Genomic DNA, 21,708 nt, shown 5'->3' on the forward strand with positions numbered 1-21,708 from the left:
GCCTCCAGGTAGTATATTGTACTAGACGCGGCCTCTAGGTAGTATATTGTACTAGACTCGGCCTCCAGGTAGTATATTGTACTAGACTCGGCCTCCAGGTAGTATATTGTACTAGAATCTGCCTCCAGGTAGTATATTGTACTAGACTCTGCCTCCAGGTAGTATATTGTACTAGACTCGGCCTCCAGGTAGTATATTGTACTAGACTTGGCCTCCAGGTAGTATATTGTACTAGACTCGGCCTCCAGGTAGTATATTGTACTAGACTCGGCCTCCAGGTAGTATATTGTACTAGACTCGGCCTCCAGGTAGTATATTGTACTAGACTCGGCCTCCAGGTAGTATATTGTATAGACTTGGCCTCCAGGTAGTATATTGTACTAGACGCGGCCTCTAGGTAGTATATTGTACTAGACTCGGACTCCAGGTAGTATATTGTACTAGACTCTGCCTCCAGGTAGTATATTGTACTAGACTTGGCCTCCAGGTAGTATATTGTACTAGACTCTGCCTCCAGGTAGTATATTGTACTAGACTCTGCCTCCAGGTAGTATATTGTACTAGACTCGGCCTCCAGGTAGTATATTGTACTAGAATCTGCCTCCAGGTAGTATATTGTACTAGACTCTGCCTCCAGGTAGTATATTGTACTAGACGTTGCCTCCAGGTAGTATATTGTACTAGACTCGGCCTCCAGGTAGTATATTGTACTAGACTCGGCCTCCAGGTAGTATATTATACAAAACTTGGCCTCCAGGTTGTATATTGTATAGACTTGGCCTCCAGGTAGTATATTGTACTAGACTCCGCCTCCAGGTAGTATATTGTACTAGACTCGGCCTCCAGGTAGTATATTGTACTAGACTCTGCCTCCAGGTAGTATATTGTACTAGACTCTGCCTCCAGGTAGTATATTGTACTAGACTCGGCCTCCAGGTAGTATATTGTACTAGAATCTGCCTCCAGGTAGTATATTGTACTAGACTCTGCCTCCAGGTAGTATATTGTACTAGACGTGGCCTCCAGGTAGTATATTGTACTAGACTCGGCCTCCAGGTAGTATATTGTACTAGACTCGGCCTCCAGGTAGTATATTATACAAAACTTGGCCTCCGGGTAGTATATTGTACTTGACTCTGCCTCCAGGTAGTATATTGTACAAAACTTGGCCTCCGGGTAGTATATTGTACTTGACTCTGCCTCCAGGTAGTATATTGTACTAGACTCCGGCCTCCTGGTAGTATATTGTACTAGACTCGGCCTCCAGGTAGTATATTGTACTAGACTCGGCCTCCAGGTACTATATTGTACTAGACTCTGCCTCCAGGTAGTATATTGTACTAGACTCCGGCCTCCTGATAGTATATTGTACTAGACTCGGCCTCCAGGTAGTATATTGTACTAGACTCGGCCTCCAGGTACTATATTGTACTAGACTCTGCCTCCAGGTAGTATATTGTACTAGACTCCGGCCTCCTGGTAGTATATTGTACTAGACTCGGCCTCCAGGTAGTATATTGTACTAGACATGGTCTCCAGGTAGTATATTGTACTAGACTCTGCCTCCAGGTAGTATATTGTACTAGACATGGTCTCCAGGTAGTATATTGTACAAAACTTGGCCTCCGGGTAGTATATTGTACTAGACATGGCCTCCAGGTAGTATTTTGTACTAGACTCCGGCCTCCTGGTAGTATATTGTACTAGACTCGGCCTCCAGGTACTATATTGTACTAGACTCTGCCTCCAGGTAGTATATTGTACTAGACTCCGGCCTCCTGGTAGTATATTGTACTAGACTCGGCCTCCAGGTAGTATATTGTACTAGACATGGTCTCCAGGTAGTATATTGTACTTGACTCTGCCTCCAGGTAGTATATTGTACTAGACATGGCCTCCAGGTAGTATTTTGTACTAGACTCCGGCCTCCTGGTAGTATATTGTACTAGACTCGGCCTCCAGGTAGTATATTGTACTAGACTCTGCCTTCAGGTAGTATATTGTACTAGACTTGGCCTCCAGGTAGTATATTGTACTAGACTCGGCCTCCAGGTAGTATATTGTACAAAACTTGGCCTCCAGGTACTTTATTGTACTAGACTCTGCCTCCAGGTAGTATATTGTACTAGACTCCGGCCTCCTGGTAGTATATTGTACTAGACTCGGCCTCCAAGTAGTATATTGTACTAGACATGGTCTCCAGGTAGTATATTGTACTTGACTCTGTCTCCAGGTAGTATATTGTACTAGACATGGCCTCCAGGTAGTATTTTGTACTAGACTCCGGCCTCCTGGTAGTATATTGTACTAGACTCGGCCTCCAGGTAGTATATTGTACTAGACTCTGCCTTCAGGTAGTATATTGTACTAGACTTGGCCTCCAGGTAGTATATTGTACTAGACTCGGCCTCCAGGTAGTATATTGTACAAAACTTGGCCTCCAGGTACTATATTGTACTAGACTCTGCCTCCAGGTAGTATATTGTACTAGACTCCGGCCTCCTGGTAGTATATTGTACTAGACTCGGCCTCCAGGTAGTATATTGTACTAGACATGGTCTCCAGGTAGTATATTGTACTTGACTCTGCCTCCAGGTAGTATATTGTAGTAGACATGGCCTCCAGGTAGTATTTTGTACTAGACTCCGGCCTCCAGGTAGTATATTGTACTAGACTCGGCCTCCAGGTAGTATATTGTACTAGACTCTGCCTTCAGGTAGTATATTGTACTAGACTTGGCCTCCAGGTAGTATATTGTACTAGACTCGGCCTCCAGGTAGTATATTGTACTAGACTCGGCCTCCAGGTAGTATATTGTACTAGACTCGGCCTCCAGGTAGTATATTGTACTAGACTCGGCCTCCAGGTAGTATATTGTACTAGACTCTGCCTTCAGGTAGTATATTGTACTAGACTTGGCCTCCAGGTAGTATATTGTACTAGACTCGGCCTCCAGGTAGTATATTGTACAAAACTTGGCCTCCTGGCAGTATATTGTACTAGACTCGGCCTCCAGGTGTTTTATATAATTTACAGCGCTATGTATTATATCTCCTATATTACATATCCCTGGTGATTTAGATATTACTAGTACAGTAATGACATTTCCGTATCAGCTAAAATTAGTTTTTTATGACTAATTGTAACAGAATAAAGTGACATAAAATGTTATGTTGAGACAGAGCTTAGTTTTGTGACTGCACTAGTTACATAAGTGCTTTATTGTTTTTCCTGGTTCTTATGAAAACCCAACATTTTAAAAATCCAATTGTCACAGAGACCAAAAAAATAATTGGGGTAACAATTCTAAAATATACAGTTCCGACTTACATACAAATTCCACTTGAGAACAAACCCACAGAAACTAACTTGTATGTAACCCGGGGACTGCCTGTATAAGATGTACGGTTTATACACGGCGCCCCCACCCTCCGAGCAGGCCGCGGAGTATATTACATGTGCGCCGCCTCCGTACTGTAGGGTGACGCAGCAAATACTTTGTTATTTCCGCCGCTTTATCGTGACCTCACAGAAGGGGATTTGCACATCACGTCTCTAATTTTGTGTCGGATGCTTAGAGAAAAATAGACATCTTTTTGGCTCCGCTTGTCAAATTTGGAGGCTTCAATGAATGAAATCTGTGACATCTGCGCATGAAACTTGTTTAAAGGTCGTTCATATTTCCAGCAAGATACTGAAATGAATCAGTTGTACTTCTGTTCCAGATTTGCTGTAAAAGCTCATTGTTAGCCTCCATCACTGCCTGGAGAGCAATGTATAGAGGGGAGCACTGCCACTACAGGGGTACGCATGGATAGATATAGATATGACATAGTTATTAGATACAGATATAGATGCATATGAGATAGATGATAGATGATAGATAATTTAGCCATTAGATAAATCAGTAGTTTGACTTCCCATGGATAAATCTTGCTCTGGATTTCGGGAAATTTTTGCTCCCCGTATACAGTACAATTGCCTGTTTTTTGGGGTGTTTTTGCAACTTCTTAGGCACAAAGCCATTCCGCACATTTATCATAAGCTAATATGATGGGGGGGCTCCGGCCTCCTGATAAATCCCAGCGGATGGCAATGCAGCGTTGCTTTGTGCCTTGCCGCCAAGACACTTTTTTACGCCAGGTCTGACCTTGCATAGAATTGCGCCATTGCCACTGCCCGGCACTACCCTCTTGCTGCCCATCCGGTGTAGAGGGAGGAGAAGTCGCAATTCCTGGCTCTTCACATCTAGGACCAGACAAACATTGACCACTTAGGCCAGTGATGGCAAACCTTTTAGACACCGCGTGCCCAAACTAAATCCAAACCCACATATTTTTCGCAACGTGCCGATGCGACAATTTAAGCAGAAACTTATTACTCCCTACTCTGTCACATGTTTAAATTGCATGGGCACCTGAGGACACCAATACAGTAGAAAGAAGGAGAAGAGGTTTGGATTATCATTGTAGCTTCCTTCCAGGGTCGTGGGCTGCCGGGGACTGCAAGAGACCTTGAGTCCTGTCTGGCGAACTCTGTCCTGGGGTGATTGTGCAGGTGCCCATATAGAGGGCTCTGAGTGCCACCTCTGGCACCCGTGCCATAGGTTCGCCACCACTGACTTAGGCGCAAACCTGGTCACAAGAAAAAATTGCAAAAAACCACAATTCAACAATTACCCTACAAAAAACCCAAACATATACTACACTATAGTGCGCCCTCCGGGCCAGATATATATTAGAAAGCGGGAGCCTCATGATATATACGGGACGAGGGGAGGCGCCAACCTCAAGTGCTGGCGCACGTAACGCCGGAGCTTGATAAATCTTTCCCTAAGACCTCTTACACACAACCATATATGGCGGCCGTGTGCTATCCGCAGCTAGCACACGGCTGCCATAGAAGTGAATTGTACATGGTATAGTGAGCATACGTGTGTCACCGTACACTGCTATTGCCGAAAAAAAACTCTTTCTCCGTACATATGACCTGGCAGTTTGCCTCCCTACAGAGAGGGAAGGGGTGAGGAGAGCTCACCCCTCCCCTCTCCACCCCAACATGCCATGCCCGGGTGAACCATACGTGTGTGTAAAAGGGGCCTAATTCTCTAACTTGATAGATAGATAGAAGATAGACAGATGACATGAGTGGATATTAGAGCTGAGCTCCATGACATTCATAAATCATGATTCAATCGAAATCTTGACGAATTAATCTGACGTGGATGCCATGAGTTGTTTGTCGTGTGAATGGGAAGTTCTGACTGTAATGTGTGGTGGAGGAGGGCAGGTTTATGATAATATTGTAGAAAACTTCAAAATTACAACTTTCTGGTAATGTTTTGGATAAGGCCTTTACCTCCTTTGAGACCACATTGACGCTGTGCAGAAAGGCAGATACAGGAATAACCAGCTCTCTGTTCTTGTGAAGTAGCTCAGCCTCCATCAAACACCTGAGATAACTGGAACATTGACCTGATACGCCCTATGACCTGGCTAATGAGCCTACTGGAGGTTACTGGACATGACTCTGCAGCTGTGTTCCAGGATGTAAGGTAAAGCCCTGCCACATGTGGCCATGTAGTGTGTGTATAAACCACCCACTAGATGCCTGGTGCTATCAGGAGGGTGCCTTACTAAGTTTTCAAGAGTCAAGAAATTTTCCAAGGCGCTTCCTGTTGTCAAGTCTCTTTCCTTGGAAGTGTCTCCGTTTCTCTATCCAGAGCAGCTGCATGTTCCATGTCTGTGTGACAGATGCCACTCCTACTATCTGTTCTTACTATCTGTTCTCATTTTCTGTCATTTCTTTGGTTTTCAAAAGAATTTATAGAATAAGAATTGGATGCTCCTTTAGAATTAAAGGGTACCCGTCATTTCAGAAAACTTGTCGTAGAGGTCAGAATTTGCTTTCGTGGAGGGTCGGCTACCTGTACTAAAGGTGAGAGTGGCTTGTACCTAGATGATTTTGGTGGGTTCAGGTGATGATCTGATGTGTTTGGGGACTACTGACTAACCAAATCGGACATGTATTGGACATGTTGGAATTCCTCTTCCTGATCCTTTTGGTCTTTGGAGAAAAGCCGCTGGCAGGAGTCTGGCTGGGCTGAGTGTGCATGTATATGAGGGAGCTTGAAGGAGTATCTGTTGGACATTTGAACGTGTATATGTGATCCCTTAGTCCGTAGTGCAAGATACAGACTAAAATCATGTCATGTCCCTTTTAGCTTAAGATAAGTGGCGCTGTGGTATATGGCAGCCGCTTATCTCCCTAATCTTCGGAAATGGAATGCAGATAAGCGTATAAGCCTCACTGCAATCAGTCAGCAGCTATGTAATGTCTACGTCCAGCCTTAAAGGAGCACACACAATAGAGAACCAGACGAATGAGCACAGACGAGCAAACACAAAGGCACAAATGAAGCGTGCAATAGGCTCACGTACGGCTGCTGTGCTGTACATAATATCCTTTATGCTATTATTCTGAAATATTATAGATGGTATTACACCAGAGGTACATACATAGATGGGATTTATCGTCTAGGAAGGCTTCGGCCCTTTAATTACCCAACAATGAGCCTCCGGGAGGTGCGGAATGAGTTAAGGAAAGCTCAAAACACCTGCTGTTAAAGGGACAGCGCACAATCTCTCATCACCCTCCCTCCCGGATGACCTAGAAACCAACATTCAGACTCTAGGACCCAGCAGAGGGTCACATGATATGGAATAAAATGATGGGTGAAGAATAATGTACATCCAGAATCAGAACCTGCGAGCCCAGTCACTGGAGGGATTGCGGTAGGGACCTAAAAGGGAGCTAGAACAGATATTAGAGCAATATAGGGCGCAGGGGCAAAAAGGGTTAATTAGAGTGTCAGCGAGAAGGACACAAGGTTATCACAGGACAGAGAGAGAGAGCGCAGTGTGGACACAGAGGAGACAGCAGAGGAAGGAGGGAGATGAGAAGAGAGAGACGGGATACAGCACAGGGGAGGGGGAGGCAGAGAGGATAAACAGGGAGGAGAGAGACTGTCACAGAGACAGAGAAAGAAGGATACGGGAAGAACAAGGGACTGTGACAGCGAGACACAGGCTGGGGGATTACAGAGGGACTGGACACAGGACTAGGATACAGGAGACGGGGATAGAGGGTCCGCTCAGGGAAGGACGGGCGCATAGGAGGAAAATTATAGGGAGGGATATCAGGTACCGGCACTAGGATATAGCATTTATATACAGAAGAGTGAGCAGGGCTGTGATTACAGATAAAGACAAAGGAGACTGGATAGGGCTATAGGAGACGGACAAAGGAGACCGGGGCTATAGGAAGAGCTTAGGATATGGACGGAAAGCAGTATAGATCTAGGATACAGACATAGCGGAGACTCCAGGCTCTACAGACAGGCGGTGGTGAATACAGATTGTGCAGGTAGTCGGCAGGCTGCTCTATCACTGGCGGCCCAGCAAACGGAAGGGGCAGGAAGGCAGATCTGAGATGTGACCGGACCATTCATACTGGTACAGAAGGCTCTCCAGGACACGGGATGAGAGAAGAAGGGGGAGGGCTGTCACCTCAAATCTAAATACTACTCCTTACAGGTAAGCGCTGTACCTATACATCACCATATATTAACCCCTTATTCCAAAATGCATGCCTCCCCCCAATATATCATAGAAACTAGTACCCCCCCAATAAGACTCCAAAATAACTGCATCCGTATATCTGACCCAATTCCCAGCTTTAACCCGCTGCAAGCATTAAACCGCAACTTAACCCATTAACCTAATTTAAAAAAAGAAAAAAAAGCCTAAAGGAATATGATACATTAACACTTTTCTGCCCAGCAACTGCAGACCATCACTTTCCTGGCAAGCCTCCTCTAAGCCACGCTGGCTGTCAGAGGCCTGCAGAGCGTTACTCCCTACAATAGGTCCCTGTAAGGGTAATACATAGCAATGTACAGCCGCTGAGAGGGTTAATTCAAGTTATTTTAGGGGGATACAGACGCTTGCATTGAAAGGACCTGCTGATAGAGGACTGAAGCCTTATTGTTGTATCCTGGAAAATCTGAATATATGTGTGTACATAAGTGTCTCCAATATGGCGAGGCCGGGCTGCAATGTCACTCCTACAGCGTGTATATGTCTGACATGCACACAGGGCCTGTTTGTATGGCTATGAATGACACCTACAGAGCTGCGCTGTGTATACAGAGGCAGAGAAATACTGCAGTATTGTGCATTGTTATCTATTTGAGGCAGATGGACTGTGTAAGTCAATAGCAAGCTCCTTACTACTAGTAGTAACTCATCCGTATCTGCCTCATCCCTACACCTGGAGGACTATCGGTCATTACTTCCGATTTTAGACGCATTTACGACCCTCATAATGGCGGTGAATGACCTTACTGTAATATCTATCCATACATCACATAGCTCATCTCCTACAGCTCAGTACAATAATATATACACATCCACTCCATTCATCTGTATATCTGAATGTGGATGTTGTCAGGGATACATGGCAAACTCTGCCCGCCAGCCATCTTGAAAAAAAAAAAAATGTCTCCTAAGCGACACATATTTTCTTTGTCCCCCAAGAAAACAAAGACTATGGGCAATATAGTGCAGATATGGCCGACATGTCAACAAAGGCATGACTAGTCAAGCGCCTATCACTGTGCACTCAAACGTTGTGTATAGACATATAATTGAGTTAATTTGTGTCATTTATACTTAAAATGATCTTATACTATGAGAAGGAAGATTTGGGGACACTTGAGCTTGGTTGGTGGCTGTGTGGTTACGGGCGCTGTATGTGATATTCGTGGATGTTTGGAGGAGGTTTATTGTATGGGTTCGGGCAGGACAATAGATGATGCTCTCAGGTGTAATTCTACCTGCGCTGGTTTATTCAGGTGTCACTAGAACTCATCCCCCCGGGGAGGTGTGTGTTTGGAGTGTTGTCTGTACAGGTGTGTGATGGCTCTAGGGGCTGTCTGCAGCTGGGTGTGTGCTGAGGTGCGGCCCCATGATGGAGAGGTGGGGCATAGACTTTTACATAGAGACCTGACTCTTATATACCCTGACATCTCCCCATGTAAGTATCCGCATATACTCTCCAGGTAATGAGAATGGCTATGCCCCCCGTATGTCGTACATATACTATATGTTAAATAATATGGGAAACCTGGGGTGCGTGGAATATGGAGCTCATTGTTGCCTATTGGTCCAGACTCTACAATATTATCTTTCTGTCCACGTTCCGTATTCCTCGGAATGATGCAGGATGATGTTATCGTAGCTCCTTGTACTACTGGAGTTGTCTGCTTTGTTTGTGCTGGGCTACCTGATATGATCTATGTACATGACTGTGACTGGCGATTGATATTTATCATGTGATTACCCCGCTATCAAGTCACTCTGCCCCAGAATTCGTATATTACTTCAGGCGGTTTGTTCTTAAGTTGAATTTGTATGTAAGTCGGAACTGTATATTTTATAATTGTAACCCCCAGCAAAATTATTTTGGATTTAAAAAATGTTGGATTGTCATAAGAACCAGGATTAACAATAAAGCTTCTTTGCAGACACCTGTGATAATTGCCAACATCTTAGTTTGTTACTAGGGGTCGTCTGTAAGTTGGGAGTTCTTAAGTAGGGGACCGCCTGAATTCGGTATATGCTGTGTATAAGTGCCGGCCTGTAAAGGTCATCAATACAGTTGATCCAGAATAAGTAGGAATGTTTGTTGCATATGGGGAGTATTGGTACTGCATGTTCAAGTAATTCACTATGTGATTACATTGTATGCTGTGCTGGTAGAGATCTGCTGATCCAGAGTAAGAGAAGTCATATGCATTTCTTTATAGCAGGTTTACATTGTAAATGACATAGATGTAATCATTTTCTTGAGTATACTTATTACAATATCATTCACCATAGTTCATTTACTAATACTGATTCTTCAACTCCCATCAGTAACATATTTGTTTGGCTGGATTGTCCCAAATTGTAGAATATTCCCTTTTATAAGAGTGTTGTGCATCATGTCCAAATGATTTCTAAGTGTGATGTTACGTGGGAAAGTTTAAGAGGATTGACTAGTACTCAGAAACCCCTCTCCTAAAATATTCTACCTTCCCTACCACTAGGGGAGCTCACTTCATACAGTTTTATCATGGAGTTCAAAGGGAACTTAATGGGTTGCTATGCAGAGAGCTCCCTCTAGTGTCCACAGTATGCAGGCAGACTTTAATTATTTGAAGGTGTGCTTTGCTGTGTCCGTCTGTGCTGGAGACTTTCAATAGAGCGGACGGGGGCTTTTTCTACCAGAGGAAAATAAAGGGGGCACGGGAATCCCTATTTTTATAATTGGTGGATTTCCTATCTTAAGTCTGACACTTATCACCTATTCTGTCGATTCCTGGAAAGAGCCTTTAAAGATTGTCGTGATGAAGCATACATAGAAGCTTGCTCCAGCGAGGTTTCCATTATGTTTAACCCTTCCCCATTACCTTGTGCGATTTATAGCACAAGTTGCACACGCCTATAAATCAGCGCCTCTGTGTTATAATTACATCATTAGACTAATAAGCTGTTGTCGCCCTCTATTGTATTGTAGCCTATATATGGTATGTTGACTGGATCTATGTATGTGAACACTCTTGCTCGCTGTGTGCACCCTTGTTTCTGTACACACGGGGTTAATGTTACGGTTAGGCGATATATATAATATGTGCTCAGGTATGAAGCATTCGGGAACGTGACACTTTGCAGACAATGAGGCCGAGCGAGGAATTCAATCTGCTTCGTTTTTTTTTTCCCATCGCTCTCCCTCCGCAGGGTGAGATGGTGTCGAGAGGACGGACTGTTCTCTAATCCTATATATCAAAGAAACACAGGGTTCCCATTGTGCATTAACTCCCTGCGCGCTGCCACACAAAGGGACGGTCTGTACCCTCGTCATCTACAGAACACTCATTACACAGATTTTTTTTTTTCCTTGTTCTTTTCCGTACACGCTGACACAGTGACCGAGATTGTGAATCCGGGAGACAAATTGAGAGGAAAAATAAAAAATTCTGTGCAGCCTTGAAACAGGGCTTTGCCATTGATGCATGTCATTTATGTATAATACATGATTGCAGTGAGTGCACCCTTAGCGGAGGCAGGTAGGTGGCACGTTATGTGGCGCTCTCATTAGGCATGGCGCCTGTGTGCTGGCTGAATGATGGTATACCGGAAACAATGGGGATGATACATATCTCATTCACGGAGGGATGGCATTGTGATTAATTAATCAGATTTTTGTGGTTGTTTTTGTAGCAAAAAAATAATAATACATTTAATTAAATACTAAAAATCGATAAAATGTACCATGCACAGACACACATTGTGCCTATGGCTGTGCTGTAGGGATGTGCGCCATCATAAGGCACTGCTATATACATGAGACCTTACCAGACAAGAAGCGACCACCTTTAAAGGGGACCATAAGGATAGTCCATTAACATTTAATGAGTTTACATCACAAAACCAACTACAGTTCCAAGAAAATTGGGTTCATGGTGATCTGGCCATGTGAACCATGAAAGAACCACAACCAACTACTCACTAAAATTGCAGCAGGACTTAAAAATTGATTTATATTCCAGGATTGCAGCTTCATCCTCACACTGCTGTGATCTGTGCTCTCTGCAGACAGTGTTAGGTATTGGAGACACGTGTTGTCATACTTCCGTGTGTATGTTATTAGTAGCAGCAGGACTGTGAAATACAGATGTGAATTCCAAGATTGTAGCTATTGGGGGCACGTCCTCACACTGCTGTGCTCTTAGTTCTCTTCGTGGAACTACTTCAAAATCTTTTCTGAGAGTAAAAGTTGTAGCAGGTTTGTGGCTTTATCCTACAGCATTTGCTTTGAACAGAGGGGAGGAGTTTTGAAGCAGTTGAATGCAGAGAACTAAGAGCACAGCTGTGTGAGAACTCTCTAGTACCCTACAATCCTGTTATATAGATACATTTTATGCTGCCTCTAACATACACTTGTATATACACTCACCGGCCACTTTATTAGGTACACCATGCTAGTAACGGGTTGGACCCCCTTTTGCCTTCAGAACTGCCTCAATTCTTCATGGCATAGATTCAACAAGGTGCTGGAAGCTCCTCAGAGATTTTGGTCCATATTGACATGATGGCATCACACAGTTGCCGCAGATTTGTCGGCTGCACATCCATGATGTGAATCTCCAGTTCCTCCACATCCCAAAGATGCTCTATTGGATTGAGATCTGGTGACTGTGGAGGCCATTTGTGTCCAGTGACCTCATTGTCATGTTCAAGAAACCAGTCTGAGATGATTCCAGCTTTATGACATGGCGCATTATCCTGCTGAAAGTAGCCATCACATGTTACAGGGGACATTGTGCTCATAAAGGGATGGACATGGTCAGCAACAATACTCAGGTAGGCTGTGGCGTTGTACCAAGGGGCCCAAAGAGTGCCAAGAAAATATTCCCCACACCATGACACCACCACCACCAGCCTGAACCGTTGATACAAGGCAGGATGGATCCATGCTTTCATGTTGTTGACGCCAAATTCTGACCCTACCAACCGAATGTCGCAGCAGAAATCGAGACTCATCAGACCAGGCAACGTTTTTCCAATCTTCTACTGTCCAATTTCGATGAGCTTGTGCAAATTGTAGCCTCAGTTTCCTGTTCTTAGCTGAAAGGAGTGGCACGCGGTGTGGTCTTCTGCTGCTGTAGCCCATCTGCCTCAAAGTTTGACGTACTGTGCGTTCAGAGATGCTCTTCTGCCTACCTTGGTTGTAACGGGTGGCGATTTGAGTCACTGTTGCCTTTCTATCAGCTCGAACCAGTCTGCCCATTCTCCTCTGACCTCTGGCATCAACAAGGCATTTCCGCCCACAGAACTGCCGCTCACTGGATGTTTTTTCTTTTTCGGACCATTCTCTGTAAACCCTAGAGATGGTTGTGCGTGAAAATCCCAGTAGATCAGCAGTTTCTGAAATACTCAGAGCAGCCCTTCTGGCACCAACAACCATGCCACGTTCAAAGGCATCAAATCACCTTTCTTCCCCATACTGATGCTCAGTTTGAACTGCAGGAGATTGTCTTGACCATGTCTACATGCCTAAATGCACTGAGTTGCCGCCATTTGATTGGCTGATTAGAAACTAAGTGTTAACGAGCAGTTGGACAGGTGTACCTAATAAAGTGGCCGGTGAGTGTACATCTCTTTGGGGCCAACACATGGTCAAACCTGCGTACACATCACCTTTTAACCTGTAAGTAATTGTGGGGGGTGAAAATGTTCCTTTTAAATGCATGATGCACTCACATGCCAACGTTTGTGACATCTCCAGTGATGGGTTTTCTCCCTTCTTCTCCGTGCTGGACTGTTTCTATGCTATACCGAGCCCTGTCAGATTGTACATTTGACGGATCAATCTCATGGCAGCAAGTAGTGGTGCTCTGTCAGATGTACTGAACATCACGCTACAGCGGAGCTGAGGAACGGTCAAGTATGGAGGGCAGGAGAGAGGATCCTGGAGTCACACATTACCACAGTACATCGGCACAATCACTAGGATACTCCATTAAATCCCTTACAACAGAGGTCTGATTGCTAGAACGACATGCCGGAAGAGCACCTTGCATGGTCGGCCATTGACTATAGCGGGTCCATGCACCGTGCCATTGCTGCACCCTAGTACATCTCTTAAATTTATGTCCCTTTACACCATAGTAACCCTGTGTGTTAACCCTATGTGACAGTATAAAAAAGGGGTACATGAATTCTGTAGAGATGACTTCCTCTCTGACATACCCGGCTGTGTTATCAATCAATTCAGAGGCGAAAGAGAAAAACAAGCAATTATCATGGAGACACATGTGCCACAATGATAAATACGTGGAACTGGGACTAGACAGATTCTGGGAATACATGAGCTGTCAAGAACGCTGAAAGGCTGAAGAAAATTTCAGAGCCATCTTGTTGCCTCACATTGCGTATACAAGTCTTAGATGTATTATTATGGTGTATAACAGCGGACTTATGAAGGAGCTTGGTGACGTGGGTCATCATCAGTAAGGGTTAGTCACAGGAGAGATTGCCCAAAAAATTATTTGCCCCTGGGTACTTCTACCAGTGAGCATCTGCATCCTCACCCCTCCCATTTCCATAGGTGGCTGGGTGGCCGGACTGTAAATCCGACAAATGATAGGACATATCCTATTTTTTTGGGGGCGCGGCCACACATTTCTGACACAGTGCCGTTGGCAACACCCCCATTCAAATGGATGTCCATATTGCTCATTAAATTGAATGTGGCTGCATGCTACCCGTATCAAGATAGCAAATGGGTGTAAAAAGAAAAAAAAAAAACGTTGATGTGGAAGGGGCCTAAATCAGCCCAAACCAGCAATTTGTGTATGGGGGGGTGGGGGGGAGCTTTCAACTTTCCCCACCGGTAACCTCCTCATTTGGGCGTTGTTTTTGGACCCATCCATTTGATGATCTGGACTTTGCTTCAAGCAAGTCAATACGTCTCTGTGTTGTCCTGCTGTCAGCTGATCCAGGCAGGCTGCATAAGACCAAGAATGAGAGAGTGGTCAGGAGCAAGCCGAGGTCAGGGCACATGTAGTAGAGTGGTAGTTACAGGCCGAAAGTCGGGGGTGGTGGCATGGGTTATTAGTAATGACTCGTTAGTGTCAAAACATTTTGAACAGGAATAAGAGACAGAATCACAGAATAAGCTGAATGTGCGTAGATAGGGGCTTCATGCTGTAGGTCACAACCCACCAACATTACAGTCAGGCTGTTGAAATTCTACATGACAAATACTTCCGTTTAGAGGGAAGAAAGGTTTCACTCAGACGCCTCTTAATAATAATTGTCATCATCTTTAGTAGGAGAAGGCAACAAGAAAGAAGATTATAAATCCCAGCAGTGCTGTATGTTCAGTAATAAGACTCCGGCCTGATCAATAGAAAGTAATGGTTCATCTCTCAAAATGGCCGCCTCCTCTATGTGTACATGGATGTTCGGGCCTGGTCAATTATATATACTATATAGGCATCATCAATAACGGATTCTCTGCCACTGACATGGAGACATGAGTGATAAAAAGACTAAGTGTACTCCAAGACTGAACATCGATGGGGCACAGGGGACTCATTATATATTAACTGTATGACAGGAATATTGACAGGACTCCAAGAGTATACACTCGGCTCCTTCTGTCTTTCCTATAAGATTCTTCTTTTCTCCAGTCTTCCTCTCCCAATCCATTAAGAGCACTCGTATGGCCTCCTCAGAGGACAGCAGCCATTTTGTAGTTTCCACAAGGAGAAGGTTAATCAATGAGAAACTGATATGTCCCTATTCCCTGAGGAAATGTTCTTGGTCAACTTAAAAGCTGGTCCCAAAAGAGCTGATATTTAGAAGTAAAAGGGTTCCAGCAAATATAAAGACCTATATATAGGTCATGGAGAGAGGATAAATGGCCATTTTGTGACACCTCCCCCCTTTCTTATTTACTTCTTACTATACACTTCATCAAATCCCTCCGTGCGGTAGATAGATATGTCAGGATGCTGTGAGCCTTAGCAACAGGAATTATTTTCATATAATATGGCAAATTTTCTTACTGCATCAATTTTTCCTCACACAATCTAAAAGATGGATCTGTTTCCAGATCTTTTAATGGTAGATTTATCTGTGGTAAAAATATCGGAAATTTGGGAAGCGGCTCCATCCCATAAACTTATTTGTATCAAAATTGTGCTATATTGCCACAAATATAGGGACAATATGCTATAGCCTCCATAGTGGGACCTCCCCCATGTTCTTGAGGCTTATTTTTAGACGTTTACATTATTACAGCCTCTTCATACAGTCATGTCATGTGTTTTCATTGTAGTTGCTCGACTCATAGACATTCGGGTAATAACATGGCATTTCCTTTTCTTGTAGCGTGAGCATGAGTGCTGGTTCGGTGGATCAGGAACCGTCCCGGAAGCTAGGCTGCTGTGGTGTACCTGTGATTACGGAAGACATGCAGGCGCTGGCTATCCGCAGCCTGTCCGGGAGTGAAGTGCAGAAGCACTATGAGCTTATACGAGAGCTGGGGAAGGGGACGTATGGCAGGGTGGAGCTGGTGTCCCATAAGAGCACAGGTAAGACTTGGCCATAACCTCCGTTTTAGTGTTACCCAAATGCCGCCATGTCTACATTGAAGAAACACAGGAATCCATGATATTAGAAATTCCCGTTATATCGAGTGGTTAGACCGGGTATGCACATAACCATATTACATTTTCTTACAAACTGAACAGAGTTATATTTCGGCTTCCTTCAAAGTCTATGAGGTCATACTGTTCTTCTATAAAGATCCGATAAAATGGGGATTTCCACATTTTTTATATAGAAGATCAATCCAAGTCATGAGTATCAGATGAGTGGCAGTCAGACATTCGGGACTTCCACCGATTTTTGGCTGCCACTGATCCTGAAATAAATGTGAATTCTCTGTGTAGCGGTCAAGCCGGGTTACTAGCACACGGTTTCTAATTGCTTGAATGGCTTCTGAGTTGCAGTTCCCCATTACAGACACTATACAGAGAATGGAGCTATTCTTCTAGCTGGGTTATCTGCTCTAATATGAGAACCAAGGGCAGCCAAAATCATTGGTGGGAGTCCCAAGAGTCGGACCACCATCAATCTGATATTGGTGACATATATCATGAATACATCGTCAGTATCTCTGAGGTGGAAAATCTGTTAATTTGGAGCAAAACTATTGGGGAGAGAATGTCAGTAATTCAGCTCTACACAGAGGCACCATGTCTTAGTGGTTGCTTACCTATTTCTCCTTAACATGGATTGATAGGGAATGGTACAGCACAGGCTCCATACACAGAAATTTAGGACAGAATCATGTGCCATAGAGGACGCGTCTAAGTTTAGTTGGCTGTACACTTTGAATAATCGTGGACACATGCCACCAATATCCATGTCTGCCAACATCAACATCTGCCATCAATCTGCCGGTGTGTACTGTAATAATACATCAAAGACTCATTTTCTCCATTTCAGGCAACAAGATGGCTTTGAAATTTGTGAACAAGAACAAGACCAAGCTGAAGAGTTTCCTGCGGGAGTTCAGTGTGACTAGCGCACTATCCTGTAGTCCCTTCATTATCCGAGCATTTCATGTGCTCTTCCAGACGGAGGACTGCTACGTCTTCGCTCAAGAGTATGCCCCAGCTGGAGACCTCTTTGATATTATTCCACCACAGGTGAGATGAATAGGCCATGCCTCCTACTTGGCGGGTTGGGATGAATGTGTGCTTTTGGAAGGACGTGTCTGAATAATAGATTGCACCTGAATTTTCCTTGAATGTGATCATGGTTGGTGAGTCACGGGTTCATGAGTCAGCCAGCAGAACAGAGTGGGTTGGCGATCCATGGTCTATTTGTCGCGCTTGTTGGTTCTTTGTGCCTCGTCTATTGTTGAACCTGAATTTGTCTTCTGTTTGGTCTGATGTTTTTGTTCTGATTTCATTGGTTGTTTCGGATTTTGAGTGGGCATTGTTTTAACCAGTAGATGCCTACGTCTTTGATTTGTCTCTTGGCCTAGGGATGGGGGATTAATTAAATGTATCCATTTAAAGAATCATGATGCTGATTCTTATAAGAAATGCAAAATTGTGTTGGCTCCACCCATGGGGTGGGTGTAATATCAAAATGTGGGTGTGGCTAACATAGCTAGGAGCTCATACCTCCACTTCCTGGAAGCTGCTCGTTTTCGTTTACAGAACACAGAGCTGGGACATAGAGAATAAGAGGATACAATATTGAGAAATTGGGAGCATAGAGATGAGGGGGAAACCTAGAGACATTGGAAAATTGCAAAAAAAAATCCAGGATTGTTCATGTGTTTGAAAGAAATCAAGTTGTAGCCAAAATCACCCTAGATAAATCCCAATTACTTTCCTTTGCTAATCTTTGGGCTTTAGCTTTGAACGTTTAAGTGTTGTTTCTTCTAAGTAGACATCTTTTATACTTTCCAGGTTGGTCTCCCTGAAGACATGGTGAAACGATGTGTCCAACAACTGGGATTGGCTCTGGATTTTATGCACAGCAAAAGCTTAGTTCATCGCGACATTAAACCAGAGAATGTCCTTCTCTTTGATCGCGAGTGTCGGCGAGTTAAGTTGGCAGACTTTGGCATGACCCGTAAAGTCGGCTGCCGTGTAAAAAGGGTCAGCGGTACAATTCCATACACAGCCCCAGAAGTATGCCAAGCTGGACGATCAGAAGGCTTTCCAGTAGAGACAAGCTTAGATGTCTGGGCGTTTGGGGTGCTCATCTTCTGTGTGCTGACGGGCAACTTTCCTTGGGAGTCGGCCTCACCAGGAGATGCCTTCTTTGAGGAGTTTGTACACTGGCAGAAAGGTCGTCTACCTGGTCTTCCTTCCCAGTGGCGTCGCTTCTCGGACAATGCTCTACGAATGTTCCAGCGCCTTCTTTCCTTAGAGTCAGAAAAAAGGAGCCCCGTCAAGGAGGTCTTCTTCTACATCAAGTATGATTTACTGTCAGAAGCTCGGCGTAGACCTTCTTACCGCTCCCGCAAACAAACAGGAGAAAAGTTACCACCCGTGCCCCAGCGTCATGAGAATCCCACTCCTCTCAAGAGGACAATTCTTACTGAGGGAGGCTCCTCACCACGTGTCCCGCACTCTCTACCAGAACCTGGCCAACCACCCTCTGGCTCTGGCAGGACAGATGGGCGGCAGGACAAGAATAAAACTCAAATGCTACTGGCAACCGCCATTGAGATCTGTGTGTAACATGGACCACCTAGTTGGATTGTACTCCAGTGGGAACTGATGTCAACCTCTCCAGTAATGGTCATCTCCCGGTTTATGATGAAAAGCAGGGTAGACCTCTTAGCATTTAATGGTCATGAGCCTACAAGCAAAAAAATGCTGGTTTGAGAACATTTATTAGGAGGGAGAACAGACGTTTCTGGATATTTTCAATGCGCGATGGGATGAATGAGCCTTTTGATCAAAACTTGCAAGGATTGTTAGGGTCGGTGACTGAATGCTGCTTCTACTTTGGCTTGAAGGACTGACACGTAACTTGTAAAGACAGGCGTCTCCTGTCCTACTCAACAACCAAACCCTATCCATCCCGAAAAGATGAAACAGCACAGGCAGGGCGAGTGCAATCTTGTTACATACCCACTAGTCCAGTTTCTTTATACAAGCGTCCAAAATCACCTGACTGACCTCCAACCAGACAGATACTACACTACATATGGCGAGAAATACACTGAGGCTTACGAAAGTTGGTACTGAGGTAACTATGGAACTCTTTTGACTGTAACCTTAGCAACTAATACATAATTTTGTTTATAGCAACCAATATGGTTTCTACAGGTTACGACATCTGTTTAGTAGTTGCCTCGGTATCATCTCTATGGCTGACCAACCCACCAAACCAATAAAGGGCTTGCATCGTAACTCATCTGGAGGCTTAACGGCTGCTGTACCAGGGTAATCTCTTCATATAAGAGAATAATCCTTCACATTTTACATTCCCGTAACTGTGAGGATCCAACATGGGCAATTTTAACTCTACCATATCACGTTTCATGGTGATTGTAGCCAATGAATGTTGAGAGGATCCCGGTGGTTTCACCACAATTGTGTCGGGTCTCTTTTTATTGGCTATCATAGAGCCGGCTCATATAACTAATTGTGAAAGTGGCACTTATCAGCTCCGGCAGTTTCCATGGTAACGTAGAACCTGCTGTAACCTTTGGAGAACTATAGAACGTTCCTCTTGGATTTGTGAAAGGTGCTTAATTCAGAGATGTCAATAGTTAACAGCTCCTTTTTGGCGAAGTCAAATATCTTTTTCCGCCCTATCATATCGAGGCTTATATCAGGTTGTCACCCTCCCCCCTACACACGCCCAAATCCGTAATAGGTTTATCAAAATTTCATGATGTATTGGAGTCTGCCCACCCCCCACCCTCCACTGTCAGCCAGGAGACTGGTTGAATGCACATATAGCAATACATCGCCTAGACAGTCGATTGAGGGAGGACAAGCAGTAACCTTCTCCCTATCCCAAAAATACTGCCTATGCAGAGTACATGTAGCAGATTTTTAGCCGTTTAGTTGTGTATCTCATTTTTGGGTCTTCACGTTATTGGGGGAGGTTAGAACAATCTTTAAAGAATGTCAGTGGCCGTTTTTCAGAGAATATCCAACAGAAAATGGCCGCCTTCTGGGTTAACTCATTGTATGTTTTTTCCATCAAGCTTTGGCAGTAACATCAGATAAGATGTGGCGTTCATGTACGATATATTCGATCTTTAGTACGGGACACCTCACGTAAGGTAACATGTGACCTTCTAAACGTTTTCCTCCATTTTCTCTGGGTTCTGTTCCGCTCAGTTTCCTTGGTTTGTTAATACCAGTGAAACAAGCCAATAGATTAGAGCCCTTTTAGAATACAATGGGATCTGACAGGATTTTTTGGGATCTACTTAAAAATGGATACGCCAACAGCAAACATGGCTCCATTAAAAGCAGACCCACAACACCATTGTGAATAGAAAGCGAACGAAGGCGTCATACGTGATTGGGTGCTATGGACAGATGGCTAGAGCTAGGAGAACATTTAGTAAAGCTTGACAATGGGTGCTAATCCAGACTGACCACGTGACACATACAACTTTCCCTCTTCATGTCATGTACATAAAATGGCGGCCATACAGATTTGACGCGTATCTACAACAAAGCCTCTTGTGTGTATCCAAGGACTCGCTACTACGGCCTCAGTCAAAACAAATCATATAAAAGGGCTACAGCATTGCTATGACAGTGGAAGTGCCGTAACGAACACCAGTGCCCGTTACCAAAACCTGCGGCGTACACATCAGACTAACACAAGATGGCTGCCATTGGGCCTAGCTCCTTCTCTCAAGACATCAGAGCTCTTTAGAAAGATAATCACTTCTAGATGTCTTTGAAACTGTCGAAAATGTGTTTACGTCTTCGAAAAAAACTGAGCAGTCAGAGCACAATTGTCTGCCTTATGTATCCGAACTATCGCTAAGGAAAAAAGGCCGTAGCAACCAATCAATTGTTTGCTTTCATTTTGCTTTGAAATGAATAGCGAAACTCTGACTCATACTATGGTGACACACAGCAACCAATCAGAGCCCTCTTGTTAGTTTTCTAAAGCAGTTTAGGAAATGAAAGCTGAATTCTGATTGGTTTCTATGGGCAGCCTTATAAACACCTTAGAAACCAGACTCCATCTTAAAGACAATGAACTGGTTGCTATAAATGGCAAACATTTTTTTCCTCAGAGACAGTTTTGATACAAGGCCCAATCTTCCTTCCTTTTTGTCTCTCCCCGGGGTTTAGGGCCTAGATTTTTTTCCAAGTATTGAGTGAGACCTTGTATATTCCTCCGACTTTGAGTGGTATAGACGACTTAAGTAGCATATTCCCCTATTTGCCTTAGACGTCTTCAGTGTTCACAATATTAGTGCAATAATGTAGATAAGGTGATAATTGATAAACTTTTTAACTTGCGTGTAGGGTATTTCTGATTCAAGGTTAGGGCTAGCTTAGTAAAGTTACCTCAGTTT

General features: G+C 44.1%; 1 protein-coding gene across 4 annotated transcripts in view; it reads left to right on the plus strand.

Annotated features, from left to right (window-relative positions):
* SBK1 (SH3 domain binding kinase 1) overlaps nt 1-21,408 on the plus strand; it is a 67,460-nt gene extending 46,052 nt beyond the window's left edge. For 3 of the 4 annotated variants that reach the window (XM_072120122.1, XM_072120125.1, XM_072120123.1), the window contains 3 exons: nt 16,005-16,207; nt 17,127-17,329; nt 18,104-21,408. In XM_072120122.1, the coding sequence (XP_071976223.1) occupies nt 16,005-16,207; nt 17,127-17,329; nt 18,104-18,883 (1,186 nt within the window). In that variant the 3' untranslated portion in view covers nt 18,884-21,408. Of the gene's footprint in view, nt 1-6,731; nt 7,596-16,004; nt 16,208-17,126; nt 17,330-18,103 lie in introns of those variants that run through there. The other variant, XM_072120124.1, reaches the window with a different exon arrangement.
* Nucleotides 21,409-21,708: the final 300 nt, after the last annotated feature.

The sequence above is a fragment of the Engystomops pustulosus genome, chromosome 8 (assembly GCF_040894005.1).
Source record: "Engystomops pustulosus chromosome 8, aEngPut4.maternal, whole genome shotgun sequence".
NCBI classification, from domain to species: domain Eukaryota; kingdom Metazoa; phylum Chordata; class Amphibia; order Anura; family Leptodactylidae; genus Engystomops; species Engystomops pustulosus.